Source organism: Phalangium opilio, unplaced genomic scaffold (genome assembly GCF_054372755.1).
Source record: "Phalangium opilio isolate 3A_F unplaced genomic scaffold, DU_Popi_V2 ptg000079l_1, whole genome shotgun sequence".
Classification (NCBI taxonomy): domain Eukaryota; kingdom Metazoa; phylum Arthropoda; class Arachnida; order Opiliones; family Phalangiidae; genus Phalangium; species Phalangium opilio.
The window spans coordinates 4,236,655-4,258,053 of record NW_028324187.1 but is presented as its reverse complement, the minus strand read 5'-3'; the positions used below and the strand labels follow the sequence as shown (position 1 = coordinate 4,258,053).

The 21,399-nt window shown below is 35.9% G+C and overlaps 1 protein-coding gene across 1 annotated transcript in view; it reads right to left on the bottom strand.

The window, feature by feature from the left end:
• Eip74EF (Ecdysone-induced protein E74) overlaps positions 1 to 21,399 on the bottom strand; it is a 72,805-nt gene that overhangs the window by 12,876 nt on the left and 38,530 nt on the right. The window contains exons 5-7 of the mRNA XM_089845723.1: positions 7,419 to 7,588; positions 7,109 to 7,310; positions 6,848 to 6,997 (exon numbers count right to left, since the gene is read on the bottom strand). Of these exons, the coding sequence (XP_089701849.1) occupies positions 6,848 to 6,997; positions 7,109 to 7,310; positions 7,419 to 7,588 (522 nt within the window). The remainder of the gene's footprint in view (positions 1 to 6,847; positions 6,998 to 7,108; positions 7,311 to 7,418; positions 7,589 to 21,399) is intronic.

The window sequence follows — 21,399 nt, the reverse complement described above, 5'->3', positions numbered from 1 at the left end:
CGTTTTGTTGATAAATGCGACATTTCCCAAATACAAAATGTCGTAAAGAGAAAAATTGAGTTAATATAAATTATATATATTTTATTTTTTTCTTTATTTCTTTCATTTGTCGCTGGTGATATTATTAAAGTTAGCTCAGAAAGTATCCGAGACCGAGTCTATTTCCAACGAGGCATGCGCAGTACGCTACAGGAAGCGACAGAAAAATAAAGGCCCGCAGAAGGTTAGAGGCGAAAATGACGCTAGAGAGGGGAGGGTTGAAATAACGGCAGGGGGTAAAACCTCTAGTTCGCGCCAGAGAAGGAACGTAAAAGGGGGTAGAAACGGGGAAATGAATCTTTCAATGCCACTCAGTCAGTGGTTCAACGACATTTTGACTTTCCCCCACATTCACAAGGTCAGGACAAACTAAGTGCGCTTGCGCCCTAGACTATTAGCGGGAATCAGACGCGACACTAGAATGCACAGCAACTCGACTTCAACCGAGTTTGTTTCAGTTAGATTCCGACTGTCTCAACCAATAAAGGGGAAGGCGTCGGATGATGAAATATGCCTTGAATCCTAGATAATGATGACGCTACCCGTAGCTCTTCTCTCTATTACCTCTAAATTAGCAGACATTGTAAAAGGGGAGGAAATTGTCTGGTGGTAAGTTTTAAGAGAAGGTTATGCAGCCTAACTCCCAATCTAAAGATAGATATTTCTATTTTTTTGTTTTTGTTTTTAACGAAATGTTTTGGGGTTTCCGAAGATGAAAAACAAACATTTGTAGTTGAAGGCCCTGACATACATTGTAACAGTGGTTTATGGATTACGCAAGTGTTAAATAAATATAAATAATTGTTTTTAATTTTAATTTGTTTTCAAATAATCCTAATTATTACTTAACCTGTTCTGAATTGGATATCTATAAATTTCTTATTGACACTAGCCTAATATAAAAATAAATAAACACACCCAAATAAGAAATATTCAAAGGTACTGTCACCTACAATTTATATGATTAAACCCGTCAATGTCAACTATTATAAATCTACTTAATATTCTAATCTCAGAGACTTGAGATAGGTATAATGCCAATTATAAAATATAATTCAAGCTTAGGACGGGTTTATAACCGAAAATATTTAAATATAATAAATAATAAATCAGATTTAATTCCAAAGGTTGTCAACAATAGGCCGCGTCATGTCCGAAAATCGGTCTATTACAATTTACAAAATAAGGTTGGTTGTTTAAGTCGGGTACATTTTAGATTGGAGTCTGGCTGAGAATCGTACCTGCTGCATCGTGTTCTGCTATTTTCTATCTTGAATATGCCGGTACCATGGCAACGCCAACTTTTGGCCTTGACGTCATCGAGCGGGTCGTGTTTTAGCCCAATAGGAAATGGCCATGAAACTAATTTTTTTTTAAAGCTCCGCAATGTGGGTATGGGTACGCGCGACGGGGATAGCAAAATAAAAGGGGCGTACAGGATATAACATTAACGACTTATACAAAAAAAATACAGTAGGTGGAATGGGACCCCTCTTAACTAACTTTCCTTTAGCTTTTATTTTCTACTATACGTCTTCTCAAAAATCAGACACGCTTTTTTTTACCTCATGTTTTTAAAAAGTAAAGAAAACTAAACTGCATTTTTCAGGGACTGGCGTCATTTTCAAATGCAAATTTTCCCCGTCGTCGGTGTGGTGTTGTTTACGTGAAATACGTTTAATCGTTATTTAAATGCTATTTATCCAACTTGAATATATTTTTTATTATTCCAAGTAGGTTACGTAAACTTAATGATAGCTGTCTAGGATATTATCATTTAACTAATCGCCTTGTAATGAAAACGTAAATAGAAAAACATGAGAACAGAAATTAACAACCGTGTTATTGAATTGAGTTTTCTCTAATTATTTGTACGAATTAACACCACGCCTAAGTTCGTACCAATAATAAATCCAAATAAAATTATAATTATTTTAAATGTTTAATTTGAGTATATTAGAGTTTAAGCGTATTTCCCAGTCTTTACAAGACACCCTACTGAGAATACTCCCTTCCCCCTATGACATCTATTTTTTTAAATTCTAAAAATCCCGCTGTGCCACACTGCCACCACTATACTTTCCCTTTCAATAAAAAAATACACTGGAACTTCCGCAGCTAAGCAAAGGGAAGAAAAAAATGGTGAGGGGATGAAAACCCTTCGATTTCAGTACTTGCACCCCACCCTGGAAGAGGAAAAAATACTCTTAACTCCCCCTCAAAGTCGCCTCTTTTTCCCTCTCTATTGCGGAGCTATGGGGTAGTAAAAGTTTCTTGGCAAAGATTCCCACTTCCGGATAAAAGAACAGTTCCGGAATTAATAATAAATGAGTGTGTTGGTTGCTGGTACGTTTGCTTGAGCTTGTCACGGACGGTTCTCTTTGAATTGCCACACGCCCTTAACTAAAGAGCCTAATTTGAACACCGACCCAATCAATTTATCCTCCTAACCTTTGCTTTGTTTCAAAGAGAACGTGCAGTGTGTGACAGTTTAAGAGTTAAGCCTTTGTGCGGTTCCGCTCCCATTTGCTTCCTGTCTCGGAAGTTCACACAACTCGCTTGATATTATTAGACCAAGCAGACGATGCTTAAAATGTTTCGTGCTTTAGAAGTTTTAACTATAATGAGACATAAGCCTTGTTTGTAGCGTATCAGAAAAGTGTGTCAATTCCACTAATAACATAGAAACAAAAGTGAAACCAAGGTGCATTTGGTTGCATTGTATGTGTGCCATTATTAAAAGGGGAAGGGTGGTATCATTTCCCCACCGTTTCATCCTTTCCACATATATTTCGCTTTAAATCGCCTTTGCCGAGGCCTAAGAGAGTACAATTTCAGAATAGAAGCGCGCCCTCGCGCGGGCGGCTGGGCTATAGCGTTGCTATGGGAACCGTCAGTTTTGTCCTTGGCCTCCTTCCGCTGCCAATGAACCCGATACCGGTGGCGCCCCGACGTGGACGACGCCGGAAATAATCTCACGGCCAAATTTCTCTAAACGCGACGCCCCAAAAACAGCGGAGATGCAGAGGGAACTTTAAGGGAAAGCGGGATATGGGGAGGAAGCGCGTGCAATCCATAGTCATTTCTGGAAAGACTATTAGAAGGAGAAAGGGGGGAAAGGAACGGCTATAAATTACGCCATTTTCATTTTTCCTCCACCCTTATCTTCTTGAGAAATATTCTAAGAGTAATTCGCGCAGGCCTACATTTTTTTAAGAACGACAGACCGATTAATGTTTCATAATAACAGTGGAAAGGATATGTACTACGTAGCCTATTTACCTCTTATAAAATAAATAGGCCTAGGCAACTTTAGAAAAATTTAACCTACAATGTCGTCTGCTACATCATCATCTTTCTATTTAAATTTAATACGGGGTTTTAATTAAAATAATTACGTATGTACGAATAATCCCCTATAATATCTGACATAAGCTAATGTCTAATCTTCTAAAGTTCTTGATCACTTATTGGGCAAACCTTACCTAAATATAATAAATCATAATTATTGAAACAAACCTATATTACTATGATAACTTTATCAGGACAAATATTTTCGCTAAAATTTCATATCAGCGATGATCTCATCATAGTTTTGTATTAAAAAAACGGGGTCAATCGCAATTCAACGCGTCTAGCAGACGACAATGAAGTTAGTAAAAGCTTTTAAAAAGTAGGATATGAATAATAACATATTTATCGTTGAAAAAAAAAATTCACGTGGAAATTACGAACATTTCGGCAACCCCATTACATTTGTTCCCGATTATCGAAAAGTTCACAAAAATCGCGCGCATTGATTGAAATTGCGCCACGAGAGCGCGTGCGCCGTTATCACGTTGTACCTAGACTAAAAAAGCGCGCGCTGTGTAAACTATAGTCTATAGTTCTTTAGGGGCTGGACATAATATGTTTTGTCTCTAAAGCAAATCCGCTTATGTTGAGAGTAGGGGGGCAAAAAGGGGATGGTAAAACGCAGCGCTGGGTGGGTAGAACTTCAAAGAGAACAAAAAAAAACTAGTTATAAAAAAAACAGGCTTACTGGCGCTACGACTACCATAACCTTCACTTTTTATGATGAAAAGGAAAAAAAAAATACAATGAAATTATTTTTCAGTCATTTCCTGCTTTTTTGTGGTAATCTCGAATGTTTCTATAACGCACGTCAGAAGCGTTTAAGATTTCACTTATTTTTTTTATATTTTTTTTTGTGAATTTACGGATTTTTTATAGTCATTAGGGTGTCTATGTGGGTGAAATGGTTTTGAAAAAAATGTATGTGTATGTGGGACCTTCTAATGTGTACGCCTACTTATTAATGTGTTTTGATATCATAATGTTATGTACGTTTTAAAGGCTTAAATTTGGTACGGTTTAATATGTTCAGTATAATTTCTATGCAATCTAAAAAAAAATTTTATAATTAATTTCTATATATATCGCACCCAATTTCAAAATTATTCCCTATATATCGCACCCAATTTCTAATTATTTCCTATACATCGCACCTAATTTCAAAACTATTCCCTATATAAATCACCAAATTTCAAAACTATTCCCTATATAAATCTCCAAATTTCAAAATTAATCCCTATACATCGCACCCTATTTCAAAATTAATTCTTACACATCGCACCCTATTTCAAAATTAATTCTTACACATCGCACCCTATTTCAAAATTAACCCTACACATCGCACCCAATTTCAAAATTAACCCTACACATCGCACCCAATTTCAAAATTAACCCTACACATCGCACCCAATTTCAAAATTAATCCCTATACATCGCACCCAATTTCAAAATTAATCCCTACACATCGCACCCAATTTCAAAATTAATCCCTATATACCGCACCCAATTTCAAAATTAATCCCTACACATCGCACCCAATTTCAAAATTAATCCCTACACATCGCACCCAATTTCAAAATTAATCCCTACACATCCCACCCAATTTCAAAATTAATCCCTACACATCGCACCCAATTTAAAAATATCCTAAATAATTCCTACAAATCGCACCTGATTTCAAAAATTATGTGCCGCCTCTGATAGTTCTGCCTAAATTATGTGAGAATTTCATCCTATTCCCAAAAACAAAAATATCCTTAATTTCTATCAACTTTACCCAATTCATAAGAACAGAACTCTACCCTTATTTATAACACGTGACTAGATAGAAAATGAATCATCGAATGAAAAATATAAAACTCATTCAATGATTGATAAAATAAAAAATAATAAAAAAAACAACTTGCTGCTACTCTAACACTTACAAACACTTCCGTCCCTAAAAATTTGTTATTGTTTATGCGATTATATTTCAAAAACAAACCTACCATTTAACCCTTTTAAGTCTGTCACACCCACGTGACCCCGTATTTCAAAATTCAAAACACGTGTTTATAACTTAACACTCTCGGTTTAGTTTAGTTTAAAAATTAAATGAATGAGAATTTTTTGAAAAATTCAAAAAAAAACCAAAGTGGGTGTATGGTATCGCATTTTAAACCATGTCAATTAAACTAGTACCAATTTACAAAAAAAAAAATAATAAAAATGATATCCGCCCTTAGCAGTTCCGTTATCAAATAAAGAGGGGTCGAACACTTCGAAATTATCATCATTAAAACTAAGCAATAATCTAAGAAAATGAACATAATGTCCGTTCCCTCGGAGATTCTTGAACGTTACTCAACATGAGCTTTGGAACAATTTGGACAAGTTTCATTATCAGAAATCCATTACCTGAAGTAAATACTGATGGCTGTATCACGCAGGCCATTTAAAAAATCATAAATTGCTACAATACTACCATACCAGGGATAGATTTAAGTTTAGAAGTAGGAATGGAGAACGGTTAGTATTTACTTCAGTCCGACTCATAGACCACCCAGTATAGAGCCCCTCCCTCCAACACGTAACGACAATTTTAAATTATCTTATTGGCTCACTTAAACTACGTTTTGATGACGTTGCTGACGGGGACGGCGAAAAATACGTAATTCCTTTTTACCTCTGTCGCTATGACCCCCCGCCTCTTCTTTCATACCCCCCCCCCGTCCCGTGGAAGGGGGTCCGGGACTTTGACGCGCGCCCAGATTACTCTATTCTCCATTCCTACTTCTAAAATTAAATCTATCCCTGATACTACATTACTTCGGTAATGGACTTCTAATTTCAAATAGATAGAGGCGTCTATAGTCTACAATTGAGGCCCCCTTTAGAAAAAAAAAATATCTCAGGAAATGTACCCCATATTTTTGAGGTTTGTTATATGTAATGTAACTTTTGACTTTTTTATCTAAACTAGAAATTACCAAGCAATTTTTTTTATTTATTTTTTTGAGTGAAAGTTGGTTGGTGCAAAGGCCTAACGGCTAGAGTGAAAACTATAGTTTTTTGAGGCCGGATGTTTGAAAGAGAGAGAATTTTTTCCGGTGCAAATACTAGGCTTAGCTTGCTAGAGTACTTATAAGTTTCCTGAAGGGACTCTCAATTTTTAACACTTGATTTCTGGGTTCGTGGCCCAGTAACCGAGAGACCTCAAAAAAACTATGAATTCGCTACACATAAATCCACGGATTTCAAACTAATTTACGATTATAATATAAAGGCTAAGCGTTACGCCAGTTTTTCACCTTTGAACCCAACCACCAACTTTAAGGCGCGTAAGAAATACAAAATGGCGCACCTTAAATAGGCCTATTCATAATAATCAAGCGCCATCTACATGATATAAAGATAATCATGCAAAGATTTTAAAAGTCTATCTGTGAAGGATAAAAAATAAAATGGTACTGACCCGCAGGATGACCGGCGCTGGATAATGATGACGTAGAGGAAGTTGAGGAGGAAGAATGGACCCTTGGTTTAATTTCGTCATTGGACAAATGACCACTACTACTGTCCACGTCAGATACGCCGCTATCTGCAGGACTGGGAGGTAATGAACCTGTGTAACGATAATGCGACGGGGTTCATGGTGTTAATACATTAATTTTCAAAGATTGGCTGCTTTAAATGACTTGGGAGGGGGCGTAAGGATAGGATGAATTGGGCTTACCGGAACATGGCGTTAAGGCCGTCGTCCCAGGATGTCCGTGGTGGTGAGCATGGTGTAACATTTGTGAGGTAACTGTCGACGGTGATGACACGGAAGAAGATAAACCGCGTAAGTGCGAATGGACTGCGCCATGGTGTCCCGAATTAGACTGTCCATTCGTCCGGTTACCATCAACGCTTAAGGAGTGCTGCTGCAACAGCGCCTAGTCAAATAAGACACAAGACACGGACGGATGTGTTATGACCAAAGTCTTACTTCAAATACTTGGTTTGAAACTGAAAAAATTATATGAACTTTGGCTCTGGCTTACCTGTAGGACGGTTTTTGTATCGCAGGTTCCTTGCTGGCCACCATTTCCGTTGATGAGATGATTGGCGGAGGAATTACCACCGGTAGAACTTGAACTAGAAGCCGGAGGGGATGAGGACCCGGACCGGCGATCGGACAAGACACCGCCCACTGGATCGCAATTATTGTCAACTGTAATTAATTAAAAGATAAAAAAGAATTGCACGTTAGTCTTTGAACTTCAAGGTTTTTATAATAAACGTACAAAAGAACAAATAGACAGACAATCGGTATTTCAACTGAGACACTTTGTTAGACACCCATAGAGATTTTCTCCGTCGCGAGTCTGGCGGAACCCAAAAATGGTTTGAGATAAACTTTGATATTAGTATGGCCCATTTTGTTTTAAAGCTAAAGATTTTGGTTATTTAATTTTTAATCATGAATATTTCCAAAAATTATTAGGAATATTTTAATTAAAACTTATTAAATAGGCTTAACGATGGATCCTAAGGTTTTTCCTCCAGTCATGAATTATTCATGGATTCGATGAGATTAAGAATAAAATGTGAACATTACAAGTGAAACTATATCGTCACAAACGTTACATGTGTCTACATAAATTCATACGATTTTTTCCCCATACACTACAACAACAACGTAACATAACGTTGTTACACCATTTCGAGAACCCAAAAACCAAAAATCCCGAATAGTTCAAATTGAGGGCTCAACCACGTTATTTCTCCGCAACCCCTTGACTCCCCCGCTCTTCCCCCCCAGGCCGAGTACAGACGCCCCAATTTCCAAGCACAAGAAACCAACCAATTCGACCCCATCTAGCTAGACTCCCTCTAGTGACAGAGAAGTGAAATAATCGTGCCAGAAAACGGGTCAAGGCTCGCGTTGGCGCGCAACAGACGTAAGCTAAAACACGTCTCGGGATACGAGCAATTTCCAGAGTTCCAGAGCTGTAATCGATCTACTCGCCCCCCCCCCAGTGCAGCCCCCCTTATTGCCCTTAGCAGCACTCTGGAAGCCCCACCTATCCTAAAAATCCTCCATTTCCTTCCTAGAGTAGTATAGGAAAACGAAAATGAGCGCCTCCTATGAAACCGGAACTGAACGGGAAGCGAAGGCAAAGCCTTTTCCATTACACTAGGCTAGCTCTAACCTTGCACCAGTGCATTCTTGCCAGTGCACAACCACCTTTTTGCCCCCCAAATCGATCCAATACCTTTTTTTTTTAAACTTCATAAGAATCGAGGGGTTGGCCAAGTGAAAAACCAGTCTAGTTTCAAAGAAAGATCAAATACTGAATTATAAAATGTCAAAAATACAACAATACAAGTTTCCCACCCCTCTATGAGAGTTGGTTGCAAGGTTAGAAAGGATTAGTTTAGGTATTGACTTATCTAAGAGGAGAAGTTCAAATCAAGAATGAAAATTTGGAACCCTGCGTGTTTTAAGCTAGCTATATTGTTCTTCTACAGATATTTTGAGTGTCATGTTACTTGACATTGGAGGAGTTAGGGAAGCCAATGATAAGATTTTCTAGGGCGCCCCCTTTCTAAAGAATAAAGTACAGAATACCATGCATTTATCGTAACCAATTTCCGCAACAAAATATCGTCCAATAACCTTCCGGTATGGGTTTAAGGATAACGGTTTTCTTTATCAGTTTTTAAAAAGTTTAAACTTGAAAAACCTTTCAATTTGTAACCGAAAGGTTTAAGCCCCCCAAATCTCGCTTGTTTTTTGTGCTGAACTTTCAAAATATTTGGCACTGTTTTGAAGTTCTGAAAATAACGATTCTATCTAGTTTGAGTTTTATATATATAAATATATTTCGAGGTTAGTTTTTGGGTGCCAACATCCTTTGGGATCCAAAAACAAAATGGCCGCTAAGTGTGTGGTAATTGTTGCTAAGCCTAATTTGACCTACACTTCATTAGAAAGACACGAGATAAAACGCCAACAATTTAATCAAAATAAACTATTTAAATTTAATATAACATAAAAATCTGTATTTATCGTAAAATAAATCACTAAATATTGAATAAATTCAACCAATTTAAATTGGTTCAAATCCAACGATAAATTTGATTTTTGACATTTCTTTTCAATTTAAATATAAAAATTAACCACTCTTCATTAAATATAATCATGTATAACAATTCAGACACAAAGGAATTTAAACCGAAGAGATATTGGTGTAATATATAAGACGTGTTTTATATTCCTGGAAAACCGGGAAATAAATATAAAAAAAAGAGTTCTATCCTCGCAATCCGGGAGAAGGAAGGTCTTTCAGTTAAGCCTTGGCTGGCTGGTTTGGTTTGGCTGACTATACAAAAGGGGGGAAGTGGGAGGAGGAATCGGGTGAAGTTAGTACGCAAACAAAATTATTTTTCCCGCTAAAAGCTTTTCGAAATAAAAAGAACTTCAAAAGAGGGAAAGGGTTGAACGAACCGACTCAGGGTTTTCAGTCAGGACCTTGAGCAAGGCGCATGCGTAGATTGACAAATCTAGAGACGAACACCGAATAGAACTCAGTCAGGGGGGATGAAATAAGGAAAAAGGGGGAGGAAAACAGAATTTCAGAGAGCTCAACTACGTTACTGAGAGATTAAAGAGAGAAAATGCATTTATTATTAAATTGTGACCCAATTAAACTTTCGAAACTGATAAATATCGTTGTTAAAATATGGAGTGAAATAAGTATAAGGTAGTTTAAAAATTTATTTTTATGTAATTTATCTTACTAACTCCTCTTGGGTACCTAACCAAACCTAATATAAGCTAAACCACATAAATACTGTGGGATCAGGTTACAGTTCCACCCCAAAACTATCTAACTGAACATCTTTGTTTTAAAATATTTTCCCAATTCATTCAGAACTGAACTGAACTAAACTAAACTAAGAAATTAGATTATATTTAAGGCATTCAAAACCCTCAAATCAATTCTCAGCTCAGACAAAATTCCCACGCAGAAATTTGAAGACATTTAATTAAAACTGATGGATTAAGTTACAGGAGTAGAAAATTTAATATATTCATTGATTAAATTGAATATTTAAAAGTGAGAGGCACGTTTTTTAATACCAAAAAAAAATATATATTGAATTTAGATTACTAAGGTACAAAAAATAGGCTAGCTAGGTAGGAGTAAACGGGCCCCTGTTAGCTTTAAAGATGTTAAAAATAAAAAAAAATAATAAAAAATGGTGCCGAAACCCGGGAATGATCCGAAAGACGTAGCCAGGGTACCTTAGCTTTCCACCACATTCCCAAGTGTCACTAAACACTAATTCCCTCAAAAACCGGAAGGCCGTACTTCCGGTTAAAATCCCGTGATTAACGGTAAGAGGGTGAAAATTTCCAACAAAAAGATCCCCTGGAATTTTTTCCCCTTCGTATATTTAATCTTCTTGATATGACAGGGGTTTCAGGGGGAGCTTCCCACTGACACATATTTTTAATACAACGGGTGCCTTTATTATAAAATATGCCCCCAAAAAAACGAAACTAGGCCTAGCTTGCTTGCTTGCTTGGGGACCCGGTTACCTCATTTTTTATCCCAACGGTGTTGTGTGTGGGGACACAGGCAGATGGACCAGGTGACGCTCGCTACAAAGCGGTAATGTAATATTAGAGAGGTTAAACTTAATTTCTTTTCTGATGGAAGCGGTAGGTTCTCTTGGTATTAATGTGTTGGTTGCTTAACCTGTCTAATATTAAGTTAGCGGGATTCATTGGATTTTATTAAAACTACTTAACTAGTCAAGGGGGGGGAGCTTCTTTAAAAATAAATTAAATAATTTTTACATAATAAGACTGATTCTTATTGGCTTTTTAATATTTAAAAAAAAAAATTGATCTACAATTCAAAAACAATGGCAAACCGCGAATCTTATTTAAATGGTATTATTTTCGAAAAATTTGCTGATCTAAATATAACGGTCGAATCAATCTGCAAATAAACGTCCGAAAATATCTCAACCTTCAACTGCCGGAATAACAACATAAAAATTGAGTGGTTAGGCCTTTTCAAAATCGGAAGTTAGCTACTGGAAAACAGCGTGAAGTCATTACGCAACAAAGTCTCTCTACTCGTTGGAAAAATGATACATTATGACGAGAAACGTCGAATGAAACAACTTCAAGTTAATACGTATCCCCTTTCCCAAAGGGACAAAAACCCAAGCTAACGTTGTAGTTGGTGAATAACTAAAGTATAGCCTATTAAGAGTCTTTAACGTTGTATCAAGATAAGTTGTCCTTAAGACTGGGTCGGAACCTATAAGTATAGAACGCGTTTTTCCGATCGCGAGCGTTTTGACAGAAAGAGGTTAATAGAGTTGCGCGCGCTTTTGAAAATGGCGTTGCTATGACGACGACCTCGTAACCGCTTTTTCCGCGTTCTTCCGCGCGCGCGCCTAAAATCTTATCCACCAATCAGAGCGCTCCCCGCCAATTTTCTCGAGACCCCTTTGCTTTAACAACCTTGGCCCTTTCCCGAAAAATCAACCCCCCTACTTCCTCCAAATCCAAAAGAAGTAAAAGTACAAAGTTACTATTCCTTTTATCTTTTTTTTTCTTTATAGAAATTACTAAATATTTGAGAAGAGAAAAGACATAGGTATTGCATGCCCTCATTTTAAAATATATTATACGGTATTTTATTTAATAATATTAAAAAGAGAGTATCTTATTGCTCTGACGTTCAAGGGTGGTACCTTTAATTTCACCTAACTACTACCATATTATAAAGAGGTCAAATTAGCAGACTATTTTTCAATTAGCAATATATACACTCCCTTTTAAAATAAAACTTTTATAAGTTTAGTTATCACTTACGGATAAAAGGGTTAATGGTGTTTTATAAATAAAACAACCCCTTTCAAGTATATTTAAGACTCTTCTTAATTAACAGTTAATAACTATCTTCATTAAACTTATTTAAAACATTTTAATTTAATAAATATAATAAGACCCATAAATCAAATTAAAAATTAATATATATATATTTTCAAGATAGCTAAATAACACTGCGAATCAAATTTTGACTCAATTATTCATACTAAATAAGCTAAAATTCATTATCAATTCAGGAACTCTGGTATTTTTAATTAAAATCATTAAATATTTTTTTTGATATTTTCGATGTTACGAGTTAATTTGCATAATGAAAAATTACTTTTAATACATCTATCAAAATACGTTATCGTGTTTCAAAAGTTGTTCGAAATATTCTTTCTCGTACTCTACATTATCTCCTGAGTTGAAAATAATTTAATAACTAAGATAAAATGTTAGCTGCAATCCTAGGGTTCGAAAATTACGGTAATTTTGGAAAATGGTAAATTACGCCGTAATTTACCGCGTAAATTACCATTCACGGTAATTTACGAAATTCAAAAATTAAATTATGTCGATCGTTTAGAAGCTAAATAATGAAAAATATCACTTGAACACAGCTATTATTTTTATAGCATAGTATCGTACATTATTTAAACACCGAGTTTTGATGTTTGCAGCTCCAAATACTTTTGAACAGCAACATCCACTTGCTTCTTCTTACCAATTTTGCGAATTATTGCTATTTCACGATTTTAGAACAAAATTCTAGAGAAGGGCCGAAACCAGTTTAAACCGATACCGATAAATCGGTTTAGTCAAATTTCGGTACCGAAATTGGTATTGGCCCATCTCTAGAAATTTCTAACTACTACAGCTTTCCAGCTGTCGTAAACGAACTCGACAACAAGAATAGACGAGAAAATCAAATTTCATTTCCTTAATCAAATTTTTCCCACGCTTGCCGTTCGACCTATTATGACTTACTCATGTCTCATGGGAAGAAATGTGTGCTTGCACGGGTAGAGTAAAATATGGAGCTTTTAGACCGTTTTCCAAGTGAAATAAATGAAAATTCGGGGGTAAATTACCATCGTGGTAATTTACTAGCGTAAATTACCACGGTAATTACCAGGGTAATTACCGTTTTCGTAATTTACCCGAGAAAATCGTAAATTACAGTTACCGTGGTAAATTACCGTGTAAATTACCATGGTAATTTACCGATTTAGAACCCTATGCAATCCTCAGAAATAAAATGCAATAACAGAGAGCTAGCAAATAGCTTTGTAGGTGCTGACATATAATTTTGACACAAAGGTAAATAAGCCGTTGCCAAAGCCATAGCAATCGCACAGATTTTTCATATATTTTCTAGGTTCACCTAGATTGGTGGTGTTATGGTTTCAAATTGGTATGCCAGCCTCCTATATACTGATGACGATATAGAAGTGCACCTCTATAAAGGTGTGTTTATCGTGTTTGGGGTATATAAAATGAGTTTATCGCGGTGCTACGAGCGCTTGCAGTTAGTTGTATGTAAATTAATAATATACTAGAAAATCGGGCGTTTCAACCTAGAACTGGACTGTACAGTTTAATCACCAATGTACTGTGAGGTGCGAATCATAATACCTTTAGTAATATTTCAAAACTTTGCAATAAAGTTCTAAGTTGTGAAGACTTCATTAGGTTTGTTTCACTTTTATATGAAACAAATCAAATTTAAATATTTATACAGTTTTATTCTTTTTCAATTAAAAGAGCATATAAAAATATCAATATTATTAATTGGAACCACGTTTCTATCAACAATATTAAAGAAGATACAAGCGATTAAGTTTCCGTAATGAACACTACGCGTAAGGCTGACTGGGGAGTACCCCTATTGGAGGACTTTTCGTCCAATGGCGGTGCTCCCCATTACGTCCCGCATAGTTTCCATTGCGGAAACTTAATCGCCTGTATCTTCTTTAATATTGTAGATAGAAACATGGTTCCAATTTTAATATATTCGTTATTTAATACGCTCTTTCATTTAATTGAAAAAAGTAAAAAAATAATAATTCTAAATTGAAGTATCCCTTTAAATAAAAATAACACTGCATTAAAATTAGGGTGAAGGCCTAGAGTTATTGTTTCTAACAAACAACGAAGTGTATTAGCATTCACTTAAGAAATGAAACATTGTTACCAAACTATACGCTTATATTAATATTATTATTTTTCTTATAGAGTCGGTTAAATAAATCCATACTAACGATTAATAGAAAAACTTATTATTTTTCCAGCTTAACGCCATAATCGGTACCGCTGAAGTGGCTATATGATGAAGGGGAAGGTTGAGGGGAAATTCTATCGTCAAGGTTCTTCCAGCTGCTGGCAACCAAGCCAAACTTCCGCCCAAACTTGAGCTATAGGCAAGGGCAAAAGCGTTGAAACGTTTACCCAGCTACTATTTTAAAAAAATATATATATATAACACTTGCTGCTTAACTTAAACCCCACGCATTTTACCTAATCGTTATTAAATAAAACCAGTAGCGAAAAAAAAAACATTATTTTTCAAGTTTGCTTGAATTCAAATTCCATTACTTCCTAGAACGTCTACAAACTTTTATTAAAGTTTTTGGAAAGTTCAATTAATTTGGGCCCCCTTGACTTAATAACGTTCCGATTTTGTATCTTTGACCCCTTCAGGACTGACCTTTCTACAACCATTATGGAAAACTATGGATTACACGATTCATCTATGCATAACATATTTCTGAAAGTTTTAATAAAATATTCTGAATTAACTATTTATTTGTAGATTTTTCCCGTAATCATTTTGGACTCTTTTTTTTTTTTTAACTGTTGTGCAATCCCCGTTTTATTGTTCAATTCTCAAATTCCTTATAATTCTCTAAATCGTTCTAACTATTCCATGAGTTTCCCAGGTATTCAAAGTTAATTTCCACAAAATATGAAAATTAATCCATTAAACTTTTAATAAACATGAATAGAGCTATCTCAAAAGGCTTAGTGTGACGTCACGTCACCCATAGACCAAAAAGTAACAAACATGGCCGCCCACTGCCAAATCCAACCCCGTGACGTTTCACCTAAGAACTGACATCACAACTGAGATATCTAGCCCTATATCCCATTTGGAAAAATAAAATTAACCAAAAAATTTGCGATAGCAAAAAAAAAAAAGCAAATTTGATAAACTTCTTAATTATGCAAATCTACATCTGCTCGTACATATTATGCCGATATTACTATATAACAATTAATCATTTAAACATAACAATTTTGCGCAACCAAAATGATTGCTTCATGTACATAGAGAGTTAAATTTAATCCAAATAATTCAATTCTCCTGGCAGATTTGAAAAATTAGTTTTAAACTTTAAAAAAAAAAAGAGACTTTTATTTTGAACATTATTTCCTAGATCGTGTATACGACCCAGTGACCTGTTGTACTTGAATCTCCGTCCCCCATTGAATTTCCTGTTGTACTTCCCTACTTCGTAAATTTCCAAAAAAAATGCTTTCCCCGTTTTTAGGACCCCTCTGTGACCGCGATTTTCACTTTTTAAACCACGCAAAAAAACCAGCAACGATACTCGAAGTAAGCAGTGCACCCCGGCCTCCGGTACACCGTAAAACAGCATTGTTGGATCAAGAAGCGATGTCTAATTTACTAGGGAGAAGGTATAAGATGCCTGAATATTCGCGCGAGGCCAAAGTCCCAGTCCCCCTTTCAAAATACAAGGGGGGGACGTAAAAGGAGACCGGGCTATTTCGCTGCCTCTCCTCAGTGGGAAAATACCAGTAATTTTCCCGTCATTCGCGTCGCGCTGACGTGAGTTTTCAAGAACCAATGAGATGCTGCTGGTTGTAATTTAGAGGCGGGGATTGGATTAACTCCGGGCCTATATACGTTTGGACTGGAGATAAAGCTGGACATGTGGGGCGAATTTACACCTTCTCCCTAATAAACTAGATATCGCTTTTAGGTTGAACTCATTATTCAGGCGTTCGTTACTAACTTCTCGAGTCTCGTAAACTTCTGTTGCGCGAGTTGTGCGGCGTTTGAGCTGGCCCCTTTTTAGTATCTGCTGAATTTTTTTATTTCATCGGCCATAGTAGACTGTACCTCTGTATTATCTCACGTCACCGCTTTCAACTGGCAACCCTTTCTCCGGCGGCAGCAGTAAAAGTTTTTGAGGTCGACGCTAAACGAAAGTGAAATGCCAAAGCCAAGCCTCTCGACTTGATTCCACTTTTTTCTCGGTCACAGAAAGGGGGGCGTCTACAAAGTTTCACAAATTTTCAAATACACTAGCTTAGCTTACACTAAAAGGGCTACAGAAAATTCCTCCCAATTGTCTCAGCTTAAGCTTCAGTGCAGTTTTACCTGGCCAGGCCCGTCGAGAATTTGTGGGCCCCATCTAGACAGCCCAGGGTCCCCTAGAAGATACGGGCCCCGTGAAAAACTGACAGAATTTTTAAAAACTCTCTCTAAGGCCCTGGCTTCATCTGTGAATCAAATTGGTCAAGAACTGAGTCAAACTGAACTGCCTGCTAGGCTTTCTCCCTGCATTATATTAACTCGCCAACTGCCTGGCAACACTGGGAGACCAGGAAAAAAATCCCTTTAATATAAACATCACTGGCTTTTTATTAAAAACAAATTAAGAAAAATTGGGTAAAATTAGTTTTTATATTTAAAATATTTGCCCATGAAATATTAATTAAAATTAACCCTAAAGTTTTACCTAAAACTTTACCTACTCTGTCGAAATTATATAAAATTTAAAATATTCAATTTCGCCAATATTTCCTTATTATGTTTATTAATTTTCTGACGTAACCCCCGAACTTCCTAAATTTATTTTCGATTTAGAAATATTTGTGGTTTTAAATTAAAAACATCACTTATAAATAAATAAATAAATAAATAAATTCATTTATTTGAACTCATTCCTCATGCCCAAGGTTGTGGCAATGTAATCCTAAATAATGCGGAAATTGGCTCCTTAATCTTTTTCTCAAAAAAAAAAAAAAAAAAAAAAAGAGATCTACAGAAGTAAATTTATACAATTCAACAACTTAAAATTCGACTCGTGCATCATTTAAAACTACGGGCAAAATGCCCAATAACAAATTTCAACCAGGAAGTTAATCAAAATAACTAAAATCAAACTCAATCAAGGAGCCATAAATAAAAATAAAAATAAGAGTTACTAAATAAATTGTAAATAAAAATAATTTCCCTTTTCAATTTTTTTTTAATTTTTATTTTAATTCCTTCATAAACACCCTTTGATAGCAGCCGGTTTTTCAGTGAGTAAATGTAAACATTTAAGTCATTTCAATGACAAGAGCTAACAATCCTATATAGGCGTAATACGTTTATAACCTAATAATAAAAAAAATAATAATTGTAATCGCAAAACGTGAATAGACCAAACGTGCAAACTCTGTTTGATTTTTATAAATTTATCTAGGCCTAAATCCTCCTTTAAAAAGAGTTGACATGACGCAAAAGGGCTTTTGGCTCTTATCTATCAAAATAATTGATAAGTGTTGAAAATTTAACCCTGGGATTTTATAAGGAGGAAGTGTTATTATATAAAATCTAAAAGGGAAATATATATTTGCCAAATCATACTAAAACCTCGCAGCCAATAAAAAAGAAAAAAAAACACATCAAACACGCGATTTTAGAGATAATAAATTTTTAGGTTTCAAAGATAATAGTTTATTGTCAATTACACCTTAATTTGAAGGTTAATTTAGGATAATTAAGTAATTAGGTTCATTAAGCGGCCACGTTACGCGTACGTGCTACAGTAGTGTAGAAGTTATCGAAACGTACGCGTACAAGGGGATTGTTGTAATATACGAGCGAACGCCTACGTAAAGATTGAATCGAGAAACAACTTAAACGCGTTAATTAAGAGCATAAAATTCGGAAAAGATATTTTATCAATGATCCCTTAAAGTTTAAAACATTTTCTTATAACAGAGTATAAGATACTTTCTTACGTTTACTTCTTCAATTCCTAAGTTGTAAAGTCAAAAATATATTAACTTTGAAGTTATTTCTACTAAAACGTTTGCAAACAAGTCTACAATCCTCCCTCAGTGAGCACACATAAGAAGGGGAATCAAATAGGGAAGGCAACTATAACGGCACAGCCCGATCTATCTCTCACGCGCGCCTACGAGGAGCCAGACGCCACGTGATCCGTACTTTTTTCCTCTCTGTTGCGCCGATTGCGCGTGTGCGAGGCTCTGGCTCGGTGATGGGTTTGAGAAAAAAAGGGGGGGGGGGACTAACGGAGAATTTGGTCTCTCCGCGAGACACCTCCTTTTTATACGTGCTCACTGCCTCCCTGAACACGTGCACCGATGATATTTCTCCTTACACTTCAACACCATAACTTCTACAATAATATACTTCTACTATACACTAGTGGAAGCTGTAAAAGTAAGAGTAGCGTGTAACACAGAGAAAGGGGAGAGGAGAGAGAGTAAAACCATTTTCACAATACATTTTGACCTCAAATCCTACTTCCTTGTTAGCGAGGCAATCGTAGCGAATAGCTTAAAATCACCTTTTTCAAAGTAAAGGGTAAAAAAGTGGGGGGATGTAAGAAATCGAACTGAAAACGTAGATGGGAAGGGAAGGGGTACTAAATAAATCAGTGAAAGCTTAAAGTTTATGTGAAATAAAACTACTTTAATAATTATAAATAAGGACAGAACATGCGCTAAACTAGAGAGGTTTGTTTGATAAAAACTTGAGTAGAGATACGTTTGGTAAAATGTTTTGAAGCGTTTGATTTTAATTTCTTTCTTTTTTAAGGGTTAAGGCCAGCTATTGATTAATATTAGTAATAGCAGAAATAACATACGTATCTTGCCTATATAATAACAACTGGGTAGTGGGAAAATTAATGACATTGTAAGGCAACTAAAAAAAAGTTTAAACTCGCAATTATGGTTGGTATGATATGTTCTAGTTGTCTAAATAACGAGAACATAACAACTGTTGTTTGTGTACATTAATACGCACACTTATATTTAGTTCCTTATATAATACATAATTTTCAGGCTAGGAGTATTTACACAGGACTACACAGACTACTTGGATTACAAAAATGTAGATTATTTATTTTGTCCGGTCTCCTTGTGTAAATGGTATAAATCATCCTAGCCTGAAACATATATAATTATAATACCACATATTTACCCTATTTCAATATTACGGAAACGCTATTACGAAATAAAATAGAAATTTATCTAGAAAAGCTTAATATTTCATTCAAGGCGAAATTCTCGCGAGGAAATGAAACCTTTAACGATTCTCCCTATACTAACGTCACACGCTACACAAATAGACTGGCAAGTAAGTACACGACGTATTTGAAACATTGTATCCACTCCACACCACCACATTTTAGAACGTACGTTAGGCCTAACCGAGTACGAAATAAATAAAAAGCTCACCTAAAAATCAATTTATCTTTTGACCGCTTATATAAACATTTAGACCTTACTAAGTCTAATTCTAACAGTCTAAGGTTACGTTGATATCTCAAAATTTAATCAATAATCCTGTCCGAATAGCTTTTACAACGCGGAAATGCAAATAGCGCACGATATGTCTAAAATTTCCCAACTTGCAAGAAAAATAATGCAAGAAAAGTATACTGGACAGGAGCCAATATTAAATTTCGATATGAATTCGATCATTTATGGTTTGAATATTGTCATTCAATTCATAGATACTAACTTACTGAATAAACCAAGCTATGTAATACGGTAGCTATTAATGATAGAACCCCATAATTCATTGGGAGTCTCGTTACTTTATAACCTTGAGTGGATAAATATTGTTAAAGGTTTTCCTCATTGGGTAAAAATATTAGGCATTACTTCCGGCGTATTGACGTAGACGTACGAGGTTTGCAACCAGCTTAACGTTATTTATCTTAAATTCCATTTAAATACATTTAATAACCCCCCTTAACGAAAACCAAAAATAATAAAACCGTTATGAGACGATTTAATTAAAACCAAGTAGTCTTATGAAACTTTAAAAAGTGAGTGAGTAAATTCTTCCTGGAAAACACGATAATATTATGAAAAAATTTATTTAATTTATTTAGATTCTAATTAAAAATACGTTTTCTAACATTAAGGTTAGGCGCCATGAAGAGTCATGCTATTTGAAAACAAAGAACCCAAAGTGTATGTATCGTTTCCCCCCTAAATACACTGCCAGTCTCAATAGTACAGGCCAAGGCTTAAGGGAAAGGAAGGGAAGAGAAGCATAACGCTGATGCAGCTTTTGGTAAATTCGGTTACTATGGGCAACGGAAACTAGAGAGAGAAGTAGAGAACTGAAGATCGGATCGCTTCGGAACTCAGGAAAAGAGGGGGTGAAAGTAGATGGACAAGTAGTTTCCTACCCCCACCCATTCTGTTTAGTTGAGTAGCGAGTTACAGAGCTCCCTCCGTGTCTCAACCCCCCCTTAGGTGGCCTTGAGCCATTGAGCCAATGACCCGACACAAGGTTAGCAATATGGCGCTGGCCCGGGAGACCGACTGAGCGTGCGCTGTAGGGCGGAAGAGGATAGGGTGGGTTGAAAATTTGGGGAGGGAAAGTAGACATCTACGGGGTTTCACGGGGCTTCGTTCGTGATGGGGCAAAAAATAGGACCTAGGACTGTATTAGGAGAGAATTTTTTAAGCCTAAAAAGCTCTGCTTAATAATAAAAGCACTCCTCAAGAAATGGGAGGTGTTTTTGGTTGGTGAAATTGGCGGAGAGACGCTCTTCATTGTGTCTTATAATGAACATAATGGGACCCCCTATTGATTCCAAGATTAGGAACATTTGGTTAGCGAGTGTTATTGTTGTTATTTTGAGGTTTTAAAAGAAAATTCAAGGGTTGTTTTTGAACTATTTCTGTAGTTTTATCAAACGTAAATTAAACAAATTTTGAGCTAACAAGTGATTAGCCTTTGTGAAACACTCTGTTCAATCATATTTTTCTAAATAAACTGAAGCTGTTAATCTAAGATTTTGAGCCACTTTTTCTCTACACGTTGAAACACCAAAGTTCAGGGGTCAAAAACA